This window comes from Rhinolophus sinicus, linkage group LG01, assembly GCF_036562045.2.
Source record: "Rhinolophus sinicus isolate RSC01 linkage group LG01, ASM3656204v1, whole genome shotgun sequence".
In the NCBI taxonomy this organism is placed as follows: domain Eukaryota; kingdom Metazoa; phylum Chordata; class Mammalia; order Chiroptera; family Rhinolophidae; genus Rhinolophus; species Rhinolophus sinicus.
In genome coordinates, this window is record NC_133751.1 from 59,162,347 (window position 1) to 59,177,640 (window position 15,294).

General features: G+C 36.2%; 1 protein-coding gene across 10 annotated transcripts in view; it reads left to right on the forward strand.

The window, feature by feature from the left end:
- Nucleotides 1-15,294, forward strand: part of ZNF148 (zinc finger protein 148) — a 106,841-nt gene that overhangs the window by 88,337 nt on the left and 3,210 nt on the right. For all 10 annotated transcript variants that reach the window (XM_074330569.1, XM_019723691.2, XM_074330597.1 and 7 more), the window contains one exon: nt 15,172-15,290. In XM_074330569.1, the coding sequence (XP_074186670.1) occupies nt 15,172-15,290 (119 nt within the window). The remainder of the gene's footprint in view (nt 1-15,171; nt 15,291-15,294) is intronic.

The following is a 15,294-nucleotide window of genomic DNA, read 5'->3' on the forward strand; positions in this document are numbered from 1 at the left end:
CAGGTACACACCAAGGTTAAACATTCGTCATCACTGGCAGATTTACTATGTGATCAGATGCTTTTATCTAAGGTGCCTTTTCCTTTGCATTTTCAAATGCATGTATAGAATAAATGTTAGAATGACAAATATCCAATTGTGTCCTTTTCTAGTCACCATGTCACCATTTTACTCTAAGGAAATGCCAGTCTTATTGCCACGGGGAGGGAGTGTGAGTTTGAGGAGTAAAGAACTTAAGTACAATTTTCAATATTTTAATTTTCTAAATTACTCTAAATAGTAAGTCAAAGAATACCTATTCTGATCTTCTATTATAGCAAATTATGGTTGTTTTGTATAGTTGTGGCAATTTTCATACTTTATTTTTCATTTCATTAGTAAAAATGTTATAAAACCATTTGTGTGAGGGGAAATTTTTATAAAATGACTTTCTTACCCAAAATAAAAGGGATTTTGCAAATAAGCCAAAATCACTGAGAATTTTGCATATACATTAAGTTTCCATAAAATTCTCTTTTAAAGCTTTAGTTTTAAATATGTACAATTTTATAGATAAAAATGTAGTAAGAAACACTAGAAAAACCTGTCTTTTAAGTAAGTATTCTTCATGCCTGAAAACATATGTTGATCTTCTTTTCCTCTTGACTATGACTTTTGCTCACAACCATGTTAAACAGCTGAATAATAACATTATTATTTTTTAAACCAGTTGGGCTAGTGGGGTGGAGTCAGAGAATGTTGATTCACCCTTGACTAAGCTCTAAACACTTTGTATTTCCTTCAGTATGGTTCAGTTATTAACAAAAATTAGAATTGTCCTCATTATATTGAGGCCTTGATTTATAGTTTATTAGCTATAAGGGAGAAATCTTACTTAAATGTTACAGGCCTAGTTAGGGTTTAACTCTTATTTGGAAGATGAAGGAACCGAATCCTGTTTGTGCTGCTGAGAATGTTGCCTGCACTCCGAGCTCCTGGCACTGAGGTTGCTGAAGCCAGACGGCACTGGCATGGACAGAGCTTGCCAAGAAAGAGTAAGCAGGGAAGTACAGATTGCTCGGACTGAATTCTCTGCTTTAACAAAGCTTTCAGAAACCAGATTTTTTTCCTCTGCAAAACTGTTAATAATTCACACTAAAAGATTCGATTATGTATAAAACACAAGTTTCACACTCTAACAAAACATCTCAGTAAAGATATAAAAGAAGTCATATACCACACATGCATACGTATTTATATATAAAACACTGTACCATACTTTAAAGGTTTTTTGTTTTGGTAGGATAGGAGAAATCATCCAGGAAATGAACTCCATTTTAACATGATACATTAGAACTGAAATATGGAGAATCAGAGGCTTGATAGTGAAAGTTGCCTCATTTTCATTTAATGTATACAAGGTCTGTCAATTAAGTTTCTGAACTCATCCTAGAAAAAGTGCTACATATCTCATTGCTGAATATCACTAAGGTCACCCTCGAAGTACTCCCCTTGGGAAGCTATGCACTGATGCCAGTTCCCAGTCCACCCTTCAAAGCAATTTTGGAACTCTTTTTCTGGAATGGCCATCAGAGCTGTTGTCGTATTACCCTGATGTCCTGAAGGTCATCAAAATGTCTTCCTTTCAATATTTCCTTTATCTTCGGGTAAAGAAAGAAGTCATTGGGGGCCAGATCAGGTGAGTGGGGAGGGTATTCCAATACAGTTATTCGTTTCCTGGCTAAAAACTCCCTCACAGACAGTGCCGTTTGAGCTGGTGCTTTGTCATGATGCAAGAGCCATGAATTGATGGTGAAAAGTTTAGGTCGTCTTAACTTTTTCACGCGGGCTTTTCAGCACTTCTGAATAGTAAACTTGGTTAACTGTTTGTCCAGTTGATACAGATTCATAATGAATAATCCCTGTGATATCAGGAAAGGTTAGCAATATCGTTGCAACAAAATTGTGAACTTAATTGTCAGACCTTGTATATTGTGGGTATGTATGTGTGTGTGTGAATACCCTTTCCCCTCAAATCCATGTGAAATGTTCTTTGTTTTAGTGTCTGTAGTTTAAAAAAAGTTGTTTACCATTTGTTTTGACAAGTCTCTAGCTTAACACATCTCTTGAAGTGGTCTTGTTCTTATGTGTTATTAAATGAAAGAATGTGTGAATTGTGTGGCTCACAATTCGGCAAATCTTATATAGAGTAGTACAGATGACCAGTGCTTTTGGAGTTCATGTGAAATAGACCGGTGAGTATTCAGATTGGTCGCTTCATGGAAGAGGTAGAATTTAACTGGCCCTGTGAGATAGATTTAAATTTTGTAGTCCATGTGTTACAGGGGAGTCAAGTGTCATCACAGGAACTATAGGTGGTAGAGCAGAAGCATGGTGGAAACTAGGACCAGGAGAGAAATCGGGGGTATACTGAAGTTGGGGATCTTTGGGAAAGGATAGGTAAACAGATAGCAGATAATCAATTCAGAGACACAGTAGCCAGTTAAAAGTCAGGCAGACAAACAGACATCAGAACAAACTGGAGATGCTGGATAATAGGACAAGCAGTGTGTCCGATATGTTAGTTTAAAAGAACCAGAAGGAGGCAGGTACTTCAATATAATTAAAAAGCTAAGAATTCATTATGAACCTAACAAGTGTGTCCGATATGTTAGTTTAAAAGAACCAGAAGGAGGCAGGTACTTCAATATAATTAAAAAGCTAAGAATTCATTATGAACCTGACAATATCAAACTGTCAACTAAATTTATCGAGTACCTATTCTCTGCCAAGCACTGTATTAAACACAATACATAAATCATCTTACTTTCTCCTTCCAGCAGTCCTTTGAGGAGGGTGTTATTATTATTACTATTATGTATAAGGAAACTAATGGTCAAATGATTAAATAACTTGCACCAGTGCACAACTGAAGACACAGTCCAGGTCTTCAAAGTTCATGCCCTTACCCAGTATGTTATTAAAAGGGTAGATCAAGCACAATAAAATTTGAGTTCACAAGAACTTTTAGGTTTGTTTGTTTGTTTAAGATTTTTATTAAAATATAGCTAATATACAATATTGTATCAGTTTCAGGTGTACATCACAGTTATTCAGCAGCACCCACCTAGCTCTGCAGTGTTATTACCACATGATTGATTTCATTGCCTGTGCTAAAGAAGTGCTCACCATGATAACGCCAGCAACCGTCTGACACTGTACCATGCTGTCACAATATTATTGATCTTCCCCCCCTTTTTAAATTTTCAATTAAAGTTGACATTCAGTATTATTTTATATTAGTTTCAAGTGTACAGCATAGTGGTTAGACATTACACAATTTAGGAAGTGATCCCCCTAACTAGTACTACCTGGCACCATACTTAATTCTTAGTGTATTATTGATTATATTCCCTATACTTTATTTCCCCGTGACTATTTTGTAACTACCAATTTGTATTTCTTAATCCCTTCACCTTTTTCACACTGCCCCCAACCCCATTCCCATCTATTTCCCTGATAGATCAAATACCTATCTGGCTCCATACATAGTTATCATGATATTACTGACTATATTCCCTGTGTTATACCCTACATCCCCATGACTACTGCGTAACAACCAGTTTGTATTCTTAATCCCTTCCCCTTTCACCAATCCTAACCCCCTCCCATCTTAAAGAAATCCCTCTAAGATTCCTTGTAATACTGGTTTGGTGATGATGAAGTCCTTTAGCTTTTTCTTGTCTGGGAAGCTCTTTATCCTTCAATTCTAAATGACAGCCTTGCTGGGTAGAGTAATCTTGGTTGTAGGTCTTTGCATTTCATCACTTTGAATACTTCCTGCTAATCCCTTCTTGCCTGCAAAGTTTCTGTTGAGAAATTAGCTGACATTCTTATGGGGACTCCCTTGTAGGTAACTAACTGCTTTTCTCTTGCTGCTTTTAAGATTCTCTCTCTGTCTTTAACCTTTGGCTTTTTAATTATGATGTGCCTTGGTGTGGGCCTCTTTGGGTTCATCTTGTGTGGGACTTGCTGTGCTTCCCGGGCTTGTGTATCTATTTCCTTCACCAGGTTAAGGAAGTTTTCCATCATCATTTCTTCAAATAGGTTTTCCATTCCTTGCTCTCTCTTCTCCTTCTGGTACCCCTATGATGTGAATGTCGGTGCGCTTGATACTGTCCCAGAGGTTCCTTAAACTCCTCAGTTTTTTGGATTCTTTTTGCTGTTCTGGTTGGGTGTTTTTTGCTACCGTATTTTCTACATCACTGGTTCGATCGTCTGCTTCATCTAATCTGTTGATTCCCTATAATGTATTCTTCATTTCCGTTATTGCATTCTTTATTTCTGACTGGTTCTTTTTCATGTTTCTATCTGTATTTGTATGTTTCTTATCTCTTTGTTAAAGTTCTCCCTGAGATCAGTGAGCATCCTTGTAACCAGTGTTTAGAACTCTGTGTCTGATAGATTGCTTGTCTCCATTTTGTTCAGTTCTTTTTCTGGAGCTTTGTTCTGTTCTTTTATTTGAGACATGTTTCTTTGTCTCCCCATTTTGGCCGCCTCCCTGTATTTGTTTCTGTGTATTAGGTAGGGCTGCTATGTCTTCTTGTCTTAGTAAAGTGGCCTATGTAGTAGGTGTCCTGTGGGGCCCAGTGGCGCAGTCTTTCTGATCACCTGAGCCACACACTCCAGGTGTGTCCCTTGTGTGTGCCCTCCTGTTGTAGGTGAGCCTGGTTGATAATTGCATATCAATGGGAAGGAGTTACCCTTGGGCTCACTGGTTGAAAGGACTGGCCTTGACTACAGTGGGGGAGTTGTGGTGCAGGGGCTGACCCTATAGAGCAGGATCTGCCTCCGCAGGGCTCTGGTGCCTGTCCAGTCCGCTTCTTGGGTGTGTCGTACTTGGAGGCAGCTGGGTGATGCTCCAACTCGTTTTGAAGCTGGCCACTGGGCATGCCAGCCCCAGGGTCACCTGGGAGGGAACCCACTGCAGGTCAGGTTCAGCTGCATCCCGTGACCCACCTGGCGCCATCCAGCAAGAGCCACAAAGAAATCCACAGATGGCTGCTGCGCGTGCTGTGCTTGGATGCACCTTGACAGGCCAAGCTTCCAACCAAGGCCGGCTGTCACTAGTGCTGGGCTTAGGGCTGCTCAGCCAGAGGTATGGGCCATGCCCCAGCCAGATGCTGCTTGTCTGGGTTCTGTGAACCTTTGAGAGACCCTAGGAAAGTCTGCAGCTTGAGCTAAGGCGGGTAGTCATATGAAAAACCCACTGGAAGCAGCTTGGGTGTGCCCAAAAGTTGGGCGGGGCGGGGTCTCCAATCACTAGGGCTTGGTGAACAAATAGCAGAGACTCAGAAATGGCGGCCGCCTGTGTCTGCACGCCTGCGAAGGGGGAGGGCTCAACAAAGAAGCAAAATGGCTTCCGCCATATCCCCCATCCAGGAGAAAGCCGCCTCTCCAGCCCCTGTCCCAAGCCAGACAACTCAATTCCCCACCATTTGTCCCTGCCTCCTTCCAGCTGCTGCCCCAGCGCTGGAGCTCAGAGCGAGTGATTCATTTGGTGGGTAAGTCCACACGCAGTCCCTTTAGGAGGAGCGCCTGGGACTGCAGTTGCCCTCCGTCTCAGTCACAATCTCTGCTGATCTTCACAACCAGAAATTATGGGGACTTCTCTCCCCAGCACTGGAACCCTGGTCTTGGTAGGGGCTGGGACCTCTCGCTCCTCTGAAAGTTGCGGGGGTGGGGCACTGGAGACCTCCACAGGCAAAATATTCCTCCCAATATTTAATGGTCACATGGGGTAGGACCAGCCCGTTTCGCGTCTCTGCCCCTCCTACCAGTCTTGAGGTGGCTTCTGCATGTCTTTAGTTGTAGAGCTGCAGTTCAGCAAGATTTTAGGTGATTCTCAAAGATGATTGTTTTGTAGTTGTAATTTTGATGTGGTCGTGAGTGAAGGTAAGGCAAGTGTTTACCTACTGCAGAATCTTGGTATCTCTCCCAAAAGCTTTCAGTTTTAAACATGGAGGTTTTTATTTTGTTCAGGTAAGAGCAGAGCCACTCTTGGACCTGGCCTTATGGCTTGTGGGTAATTGGGTATGCTCGCCTGAAATGAAGTCTGTGGACAATAGGAGTAAGAGCGAATTGCAGCTGATAGGGAGTGAACAAAGGGAAGATGGACATGTAAATGACTATTCTGAGTAGAAAGAAAGAAGTGGGTAGAGTAAGGATGAGATAAGACTGGAAGGCTTGATTTTAGTGTTATATTGTCAAGTCTTGATGCCAAGCTAAATTTATCCTGTAAGCATTATGAAATACCAGACCATTTAACTCCCATGTTAGAAGAATATTTTTGTTTTATGAAGAAAACTGGAAATTTGGCAAATGTGTTACTTTTTTTTAACTATTTATAACTAATATTAAAAATTATAATTTATTCAGATAATTGCAAATTTGTTAGTCAAGTTTACTTTTAGGTATGAAAATGTTTTTAAACAAATGAAACAACATTGTTAAGCTTCAAGGAATGTACTGTTACATCATTTTTGACCAGTAGGCAAAACTTGGAAACCACTGGGTATTACATTGAAACAAAGTTATATTTTCTGGACTTTATATCTTCTTCATTTTTGAACAGTATAAGATGCACTAATTTTCAGAAAAAGAGCTGGAAAAGGACTCCCCAGATTTAACTTAACACATAGAACTTCCTAATTTTTTTTTAAAGTTACTCTTAACAGCAGTTTTTCATTTTTGATATTTTGGGTTGTTTTAATCATTTTCAGACTTTGGAAAACATGATCAGTGTAAGAACAAGTAAGTTTCTCTACTCTTTCATTTGTTAGTTTGCCTTCCTTTCATATGGGTTCTTCTCTGCGCCCCCAACCCCCAAATTATTTTACATTCTACAAAAGATGAAGCAGTAAGACAGTTGAGACTAGATCTAATGCTTTGTTTTACAAATCTTTTGACACTTTTGGAAAAATACCCAGTTACTCAAACACTGAACACCTTCAGGATTCTCCAATATTTGAAGCTGCCATTTTGACAGCTACTACGAGGTGTGATCAAACAATACGGTGAATGTTTAAATTTAAAAAAAAAAGGTACTACAGTAAAAGACACATTGCTATTAGTCCCCCTCAAAATACTCCCCCTCGCTTTGAACACACTTATGCTACTGTTCTTACCACTTTCTGAAACAGTTTTGGAAGTCTTCTTTCGTATCTTCATCCTCCATCACGGACAACGCCCTGTGTCACATATCTTATTTGGTATGGCAATTTCTGTCAAAAACATTATGGTATGTCCTCATCCACCTTATTCACTGAATCTGGCACCGTGTGACTTCTGGCTCTTCCCCAAAGTCAAAATGATTCAGGACATGGAGGCAGCCACAGCAGCACAACTGAAGACACTCACGAAAGAGGACTTCCAGAACTGCTTCAGAAAGTGGCAAGAACAGTGGGATAAGTGTGTTCAAAGCGAAGGGGAGTATTTTGAGGGGGATTAATGGCAATGTGTCTTTTACTGTAATACATTTTTTAAATTTAAACATTCACTGTATTTGATCACACCTCAGAACCCAGTTGAATGGATGACCAATAGTCCATATCTTTCAAATATTGAATTCATTAAATTTTCAGATGTCTGGATTGGCTAACAGCAAAATTTTTTATCTGTTGATAAATCTTTTCATTTGACTGACTTTTAATGACACTTAAACTCAGAATTCATGTATTTTATTTGAGCCTTTTGGCAGAAGAATGGCAGACAAAATGTACTGTCTGATTTGGACACGGTGATGATGAAGAAATACGATTTAGAATGCTTAAGGTAATCTAAATTTCCTTATCAAGGTCATTCATTCTTATTTTTCTGGATACTTTTAAGATGTTTAGGTGTTATCTCTGAAGAGTTTCATTTTTTCAAAAATACTTAAATGTTATTTTCAACCCACATTTGAATTTTATGAAAGTGTCTTGACATTCTTTGAAAGCAGACACAATATTAGCAGCTTCTATGTATTTTGTAGCTTGTTTTGCTCTTCTGTAGATCTTTTGGAGAAAGTCTAACTTGATGATACTGTTAAGCAAATGTAGGTCATAGGATTAACATCCTAATGTAGTACTAGGTAGTTACTTCTCTATCCACCTTCAACTCCCATGCAGCTTTTAAGCTTTTTGCATTGTTGGTCATTGATGCAAGTCCTTCTGTTTTCTAAAGAACTCTGTGTTGTCTCCTCTTCACGCTGTGTAAAAGAGCTGGAAGACAAATTAACCAAAAGATTATTGATTTTTTTCCCCATATTGTTTTACTCCTCTGTAAATTCTTTAAAAGTGCTTAATTGATTCTTCTTTACTTACATTATATATATTTTGATTTTGACTTCTCTAAGGGTGCTGAAAGAATGACTGTTGAGCAAGAACTTTCAATATTCATTTCTAATTATTCCACAAATATATTCAGTCAACTCTTAATTACGTTGGGGAATTGACCAGATTGTAGATTATTTAAAATTAAAAAAAACAAAATGAATACCAACACAGAGAGCAACATATGTATTGCTGTTGTTTGAAACCAGTAGTATTCTGCATAGGTCTGTTGTACTTATATAATGGAGAAATTCTCTTTATCCTTAAAAATAATTTAGATAGGTTCTTGCCTATTTCATTCACCTTTTAGTTCTTAGGATAGAGGTGAAGGACGTTGAGTCTGATCACCTGTAACTCTAGAGTCTTGAAAAATTTATCCTTACAGAAAAATCTGCCTGTTTTTAAAACATTGTATTTTTTTTAATATGAGTGTTGGGGGGAAATGGACGATGGACTAATTGGAACCTGGAATTGAAAGGCATTACTTTAAAATGTTAGAATTTAGTGACAAATGCCAGGGTTTCCTTTATGCAAAAGCCATGAACATTAATAACAGGGACTGGGCAGGATGCATTTGAGAGGCTGTTATTAAGGAGCTGAGATGCTAAGCAAGGGTGGGAAAAAGAACGATTGTTCCAAGGAGGTGCAGGGACTACCTACCAAAAACATTGTTTGATGCTCTGCTTAATTACTGAGACATCGAGATAATTATTCAGTAGGAGAATTTGCTCAGTGGCTAGCCAGCATTATTTAGCTTTTTGATAGTAAAAAGAGAAAGATTCAACTAAGAAATAGAAAATGCTAACAGATTATTTGAGCAGAATAATAACATTTTTGGTCAGTTCTTCCCTTGTAGTTTGTGTAATATTTTGTATTTCCAAGATGTTACATTTGCATTGTTTTTACATTTTGGAGGACAGTTCTTGAGTGGTAAATATGTTCCTGATACTTTGTATAAACGTAAAGTTTACATTTAATCATTACTGTGCTGAATTGAGAGTTGAAGCTACTACTTCTGTAACAGTATGGATTTATTAATATTTTTTTCCACTGCAGGAATATAACTTCTGGAACTAATCCCAATTTTTTTTTTCTCCCTCATTGAAACAATTGCTTTCATAAGGAGATTTCTTAGGAATGCCACTGTCATATCCTGATGAGGGCCTGTATTTATTAACAAGACCTAAGACTAGAAATTGAATGAAATGTATAGAAAGATGTTTCAAAGGAAGAATAAATATAGATGAAAATTAATAGCTTAGTCAGAAGGCAGTAAAGGAGTGAAGTTAATAAAGGTTAGTGGTTTTTAAGCTTTTATTGTGGTACGCTGGTGTTAAAATGAAATCCTACGTGGAACAACATCAACAGTCAATTAAAAAACAAGGCAAATGATTCCACGTGTTTTCCTTGGATTGTGAAGAGTTGACAGATGTTATTAATGCTACTCAGTTGTTACTTATTCAAGAAGACAATGCCAAGTTTGAAGTGACGGAAGAATTAGCCTCTGTGGAACAACTATAGGCAAGAATATTTTCATAATGGAATTTTACACTTTAAATGGTTGAATTGCATGGTATATGAATTAAATTTCAGTAAAGGTTTTTTTCCCTTAAAAAAGAATACATGATAAGTAAGACATTTCAATATAATATGAAGTATATATTCTGCTAAAATGTGTTACAATTGATGGAGAAATATGTATGGAACAAAGCATAGTTTAGTAGGACTAATTTACAAAGCTTGAGGAAATATAAAGAAAGCATTTAAAGCATATGGCTATTTATTGTATTACATGAACAATACTTTGTGGAAAACATTTGAATGTATTGTGTGTCACTGAACCAGTAGTGTCAGCAGTAAACTTCATTTGCTCTAGTGGATTTAACTATCACTGGCTCCATGAATTTTTGTCTGAAATGGACGCTGTATATCCTCACTTATCCAGTAGTTTAATAGAATTGGTAGTTTTATTGAGAGTTTTTGAGTGTAGAGCCATGGTTAAATTTTTTTCTGACTGAGAAGAACTACTCTCAGCCACTGTTATTGAACACTGAAGAAGGGCTGTGGAAATTAGCTTTTGCTGAAGACTTGACAATGCTTCTTAATAAAGTCAACCTAATATTACAAAGGGAAAACGGTGCTTGAAGTGAAACTTGTACTTTGGTAAAGTCATTTTGACAGCTCATGTTGAATCACAAAATGCTGCTTTATACACTTCCCATGTTGTTGCAAGTTAAAACAAGAACAAAATCTCCATTCCCACACAGATATGGGGTAGATACATTTTCTAAGCTCAAACTACACTTTGATCAGTTTTTTGACCTTGATGCAAGTCCATATTTGAAAATACATTAAACTGTAACTACCTAATCTTCATTTGAAATAATTAATCTGTGGTGTAATGGTATGCTAAAAGGCAAATATCAGGAGAAGAATCTAGTAGAATTCTTTTAGAAATGCTTTCCAAACGATGAATAATACTTAATTAAATTTTGTTTTTATGGATTAATATCACTACCTCTCTTTGTGACAAGACAATTTCAAAAATAGACTTATGTAAAATCTCGTGCAGATAAGTTTTAGCAGACCATAGGGAACATTGACTTTAACCCCAATTTGGTAAAATGCTATCTCCTCCCATAAAAAATTCCAGTTTTCTCTTTGGTACATAAGTATGGAAAATTTTATTCTGTTATCATCATTATATTTTGAATTTCATCAATAAATTTGTGGGAATTTTTTTCTCTTTCATTATATGAGTATGTATACAAAAGCCTTGATTTTACATCTTTGCCCACAAAGCTTAATATATTTACTATTCGGCCATTTACCAAAAAAGTTTGCCCATTCCTGTCATAGTCAATTTTTTAAATGTCCTACTCATTTCTTATACCTCTGCTTTGTTGACGATCTTGCTGTTTGTGCTACCTCTCTCTTCATCATACCTTACACTAGTGGTTACCAAACTTCAGTCTCTTCATGATTTAAATGTCTCATTTTCCAAACACTACCACCTATCATTCCTGCACATGCCATCTAGTACTTAGGTTTCAACAACCTTTTGTGTCTATGAAAACCTATAATCCAGCGATTCTATCTCCTTTTCACTATCCCTTGTTTTCCTCATTTTTCATCACTTTTGTTCAATTTTCATTGAAGTTATCATTTATCATAATCACTCTCTTGCTTGCACACATACCCCTTGCTCTCATACATGATGCCCTTGGCTAACTTACAACTTTAAGAACTTGGGTGACTCTTATCTGTGGAATAAAACAGAAAGTAATGTTGAATTAGGGTAACTAAACTTTAAGTGGTCCCTTAATGGCTACTAGAAACCATTCATTTCTAGTCCATTCAGTCTCCATGTTTCAGCTCATGGGCCAGCTCCACCTGCTGCCTGTTACTGTAAGTAAAATTTTATTGGAACATAGCCATATGTAATTCCTTTGTGTGATGTCTATGGCTATTTTCTCCCTACAATAGCAGAGTTGAGTAATTGTGACAGATTGTATGGCATTCAAAGTCTAAAATATTTACCGTCTGATCTTTTATAGAAAACACTTGCTAACGTTTCTCCCAAACCAATTTTATATTTTCTCCTTTCCATAAACCTCCAACATTTCCTCTTACCATCTCACTTTTAGCTGATTGCCTGGTTCCTGTTTCACTGAGAAAATTGAAATAATAAAGAATTTCAATAAATTCCTGACCATATCTATTCATCCATGTGTTGTAAAGTTTTGATCTTTTGGACGAATATGGGATAATAGTGATTTGTTTTATTTTGCAAAATAGCTGAGAATTTTCGCTCAGGATGTTTTATATAGATATACATATTAGTTTAAATTTTAATTTTTTTTATCTTAAGGGAAATACGTTTTGTTGACTTCAGACTTTTTTTCATTATTTTAAATTAAGGCATAATTTACATACAATAAGCTTTACCAGTTTAGTGTGTACAGTATATATACAATGTATACTCATATACACTATGTATACAAACCTAAAGTCCTAATAACTAAAACATTTTGGTTCTGACTTACAAATATTCAAACCAATGGAATAGAACAGAAGGTCTAGAAATAGGCGAATGGAACTTACTAGTGTCTGATTATAATAAAGAAATGATAAAAAATGTGATCAAGAAAAGCTGAATGGCTTATAAAATGGTATTAGGAAAACTGGATACTCATCTGGAAAGACGTTTTATTCGTACCTCACATTCTACCTTTGGATGAACTCCAAATATATTAGATTTAATGTAAAAGATGAAACTGTAAATGTGTCATTGAAAATATGGGCAGATTGGAATGGGAAACTCCTTTTTAAAATAACACTCAAAATCTGATATCCATAAAGGATTGATAAACTCAACTACTTAAAAATTAAAAACCCTGGTAGCCAAACAAAACCCCCACTGTATAAAAGGCCAGGAAAAAATTTTGGGACTCATACCAGCAAATGACTAGTCTCCTTATAGACCTCTTTTTTTAAAAAAAAATGATTTTGTTTATTTTTCAATTACAGTTGACATACAATGTTTATTTTAGGTGTACGACATAGTGATTAGAGATTTATGTAACTTACAAAGTGATCACCCCTGTAAGTCTAGTACCTATCTGACACCATACATAGTTATTACAATATTATTGACTATATTCCCTATGCTGTACTTTATATCTCCATGATTGTTTTTATAACTGGCAATTTGTTACATCTTAATCACTTCCCTTTTTTATCCTTCTGCCCCCAACTCCTCTTCCATCTGGACACCATCAAAATGTCTATCTTTGTTGGTTTTATTTGTTCATTTATTTTGTTTTTTAAATTCTACGTATAAGTGAACTCATATGGTATTTGTCTTTGTCTGACTTATTTCACTTAACATCAGACCCTATAGGTCCATCCATGTTGTCGTAAATGGTAAGATTTCATTATTTTTTATTGCTGAGTAATATTCTATTGTATATATGCACCATATCTTCTTTATCCATTTGTCTATCAGTGGACACTTAAGTTGCTTCCATATCTTGGCTATTGTAAATAATGCTGCAATGAATATAGGGATGCATATGTCTTTTCAAATTAATCTTTTGGGTATTGTTGGATAAATACCCAGAAGTGGGTTGCTGGGTCCTTTTTTGTCTCGTTACAGCCTTTGTTTTAAATCCATTTTGTCTGATACAAGTATTGTTTTCCCAGCTTTTTTTTTCATTTCCATTTGCATGAAATATCTTTTTCCATCACTTTACGTTCAGTCTATGTGTGTCTTTCAGTCTGCAGTGTGTCTCGTAGGCAGCATATGTATGGGTCTGGTTTTCTTATCCATTGAGCCACCCTATGTCTTTTGATTGGAGCATTTAATCTATTTACATTTAAAATAATTATTGATAGGAATTGTAGTTATTGTCATTTTATTAATCATATTTTTATTGTATGTTTTTCTTCAAGAAGTCCCTGTAACATTTCTTGTAATACTGGTTTAGTGGTGATGGAATCCTTTAGCTTTTTCTTGTCTGGGAAACTCTTTATTTGTCCTATACTAAATGATTGCTTTGCTGGATAGACTAATCTTAGTTGTAGGTCCTTGCTTTTCATCACTTTGAATATTTCCTGCCAATCCCATCTGAAGAAAATAAAGATAACTTTCCCTTGGGAGAATAGGGAAAAGTATCTCAGAGGATATGGGATTGGATCCTGAGGGAAATGTAGTACCTGAACACAGGTGGGCATTCCTAGCTGAAGGAGCAGTGTGAATCAGTACAAACATGGAAAAACTCAAAAGGGTAGGTATTTTGATTTGGTTGGAGGACAAGGTTAAGGAGAGAACTAGTGGGATATAAAATTGTAGAGGTAAAGCAGAGCTGGGCATAGTTTCGTTAGTTGTCTCTTTATCATGCATGTATGTTGTTTTTCCAATTATGTGTTAAACTGTTTCAAGACAAGTAGTATGTCTTTTAATCTCCTGTGGCAGAATTATGGGTAGAGATGTATTTAGTAAAATCTAGTGGAATGTATGAAAGGTAGAAACAGTAGTTTCCCAAACAAGCATTTCCCAAACTGTTTTAGATCTCCATAGTAATGGTTCCTTATCGCTAAGAGGTCTTTATGAGATTTAAAAAAAAAAAAAAAACACACACAAAAAGGGGGTTGGGAGTTGTGTGTCCAATTAACAGTGCTTAGTTTTATTCATTCCCAAAAAGACACAAGAAATGTTGGTTTGAGGTGAGAAAAATAAAATCAGTCTAAACAAACCTTTTGAAACTTAGTCTCTAATTAGAGCTCTTTTTGTTTTAATAAATTAAATTTTAAAGAATGTTTTCCTAGGATTCAAATTTCATTTAACTCCTACAAATAATTTTTTAAAGAAATGAAGAATTAAAGAGGTTTTACCCAAGAATTGTGTTGGACTATATATGGGTAACATTTCTCTTTTCAAAAATCTTTTTAAAATGCTATTTTGCATGACTGAAAGTAAGATTAGAAACATCAGCTACTCTACTGAAACAATGTTCATATTGCTATAAATTCCTGGCACTACGGGTCTCCATGGAAAGAGTATGTCACGTACACATATCCTTGAAAGGCAGGGAAATTGAGTATACCTGCTTTCAGCTTTTTCTTTCCAATTGCATATGCCAATCTCTGCAAAATATTCTTGAAAAATGAAATTGGAAGATATCTTTAGCATGGAGACACTTTGTCATTTAAAAAGAGCAAATATGTGAACTCTCAAAAGCTATTTATTTAGAGATTGTTGTGATAAAGTAATTCATTTTACAATATTTGTTTTGTTTTAAACTTTATCATGCACTAGGTGAAAAACCATTTCGCTGTGATGAATGTGGCATGAGATTCATACAAAAATATCATATGGAAAGGCATAAGAGAACTCATAGTGGAGAAAAACCTTACCAGTGTGAATACTGTTTACAGGTAA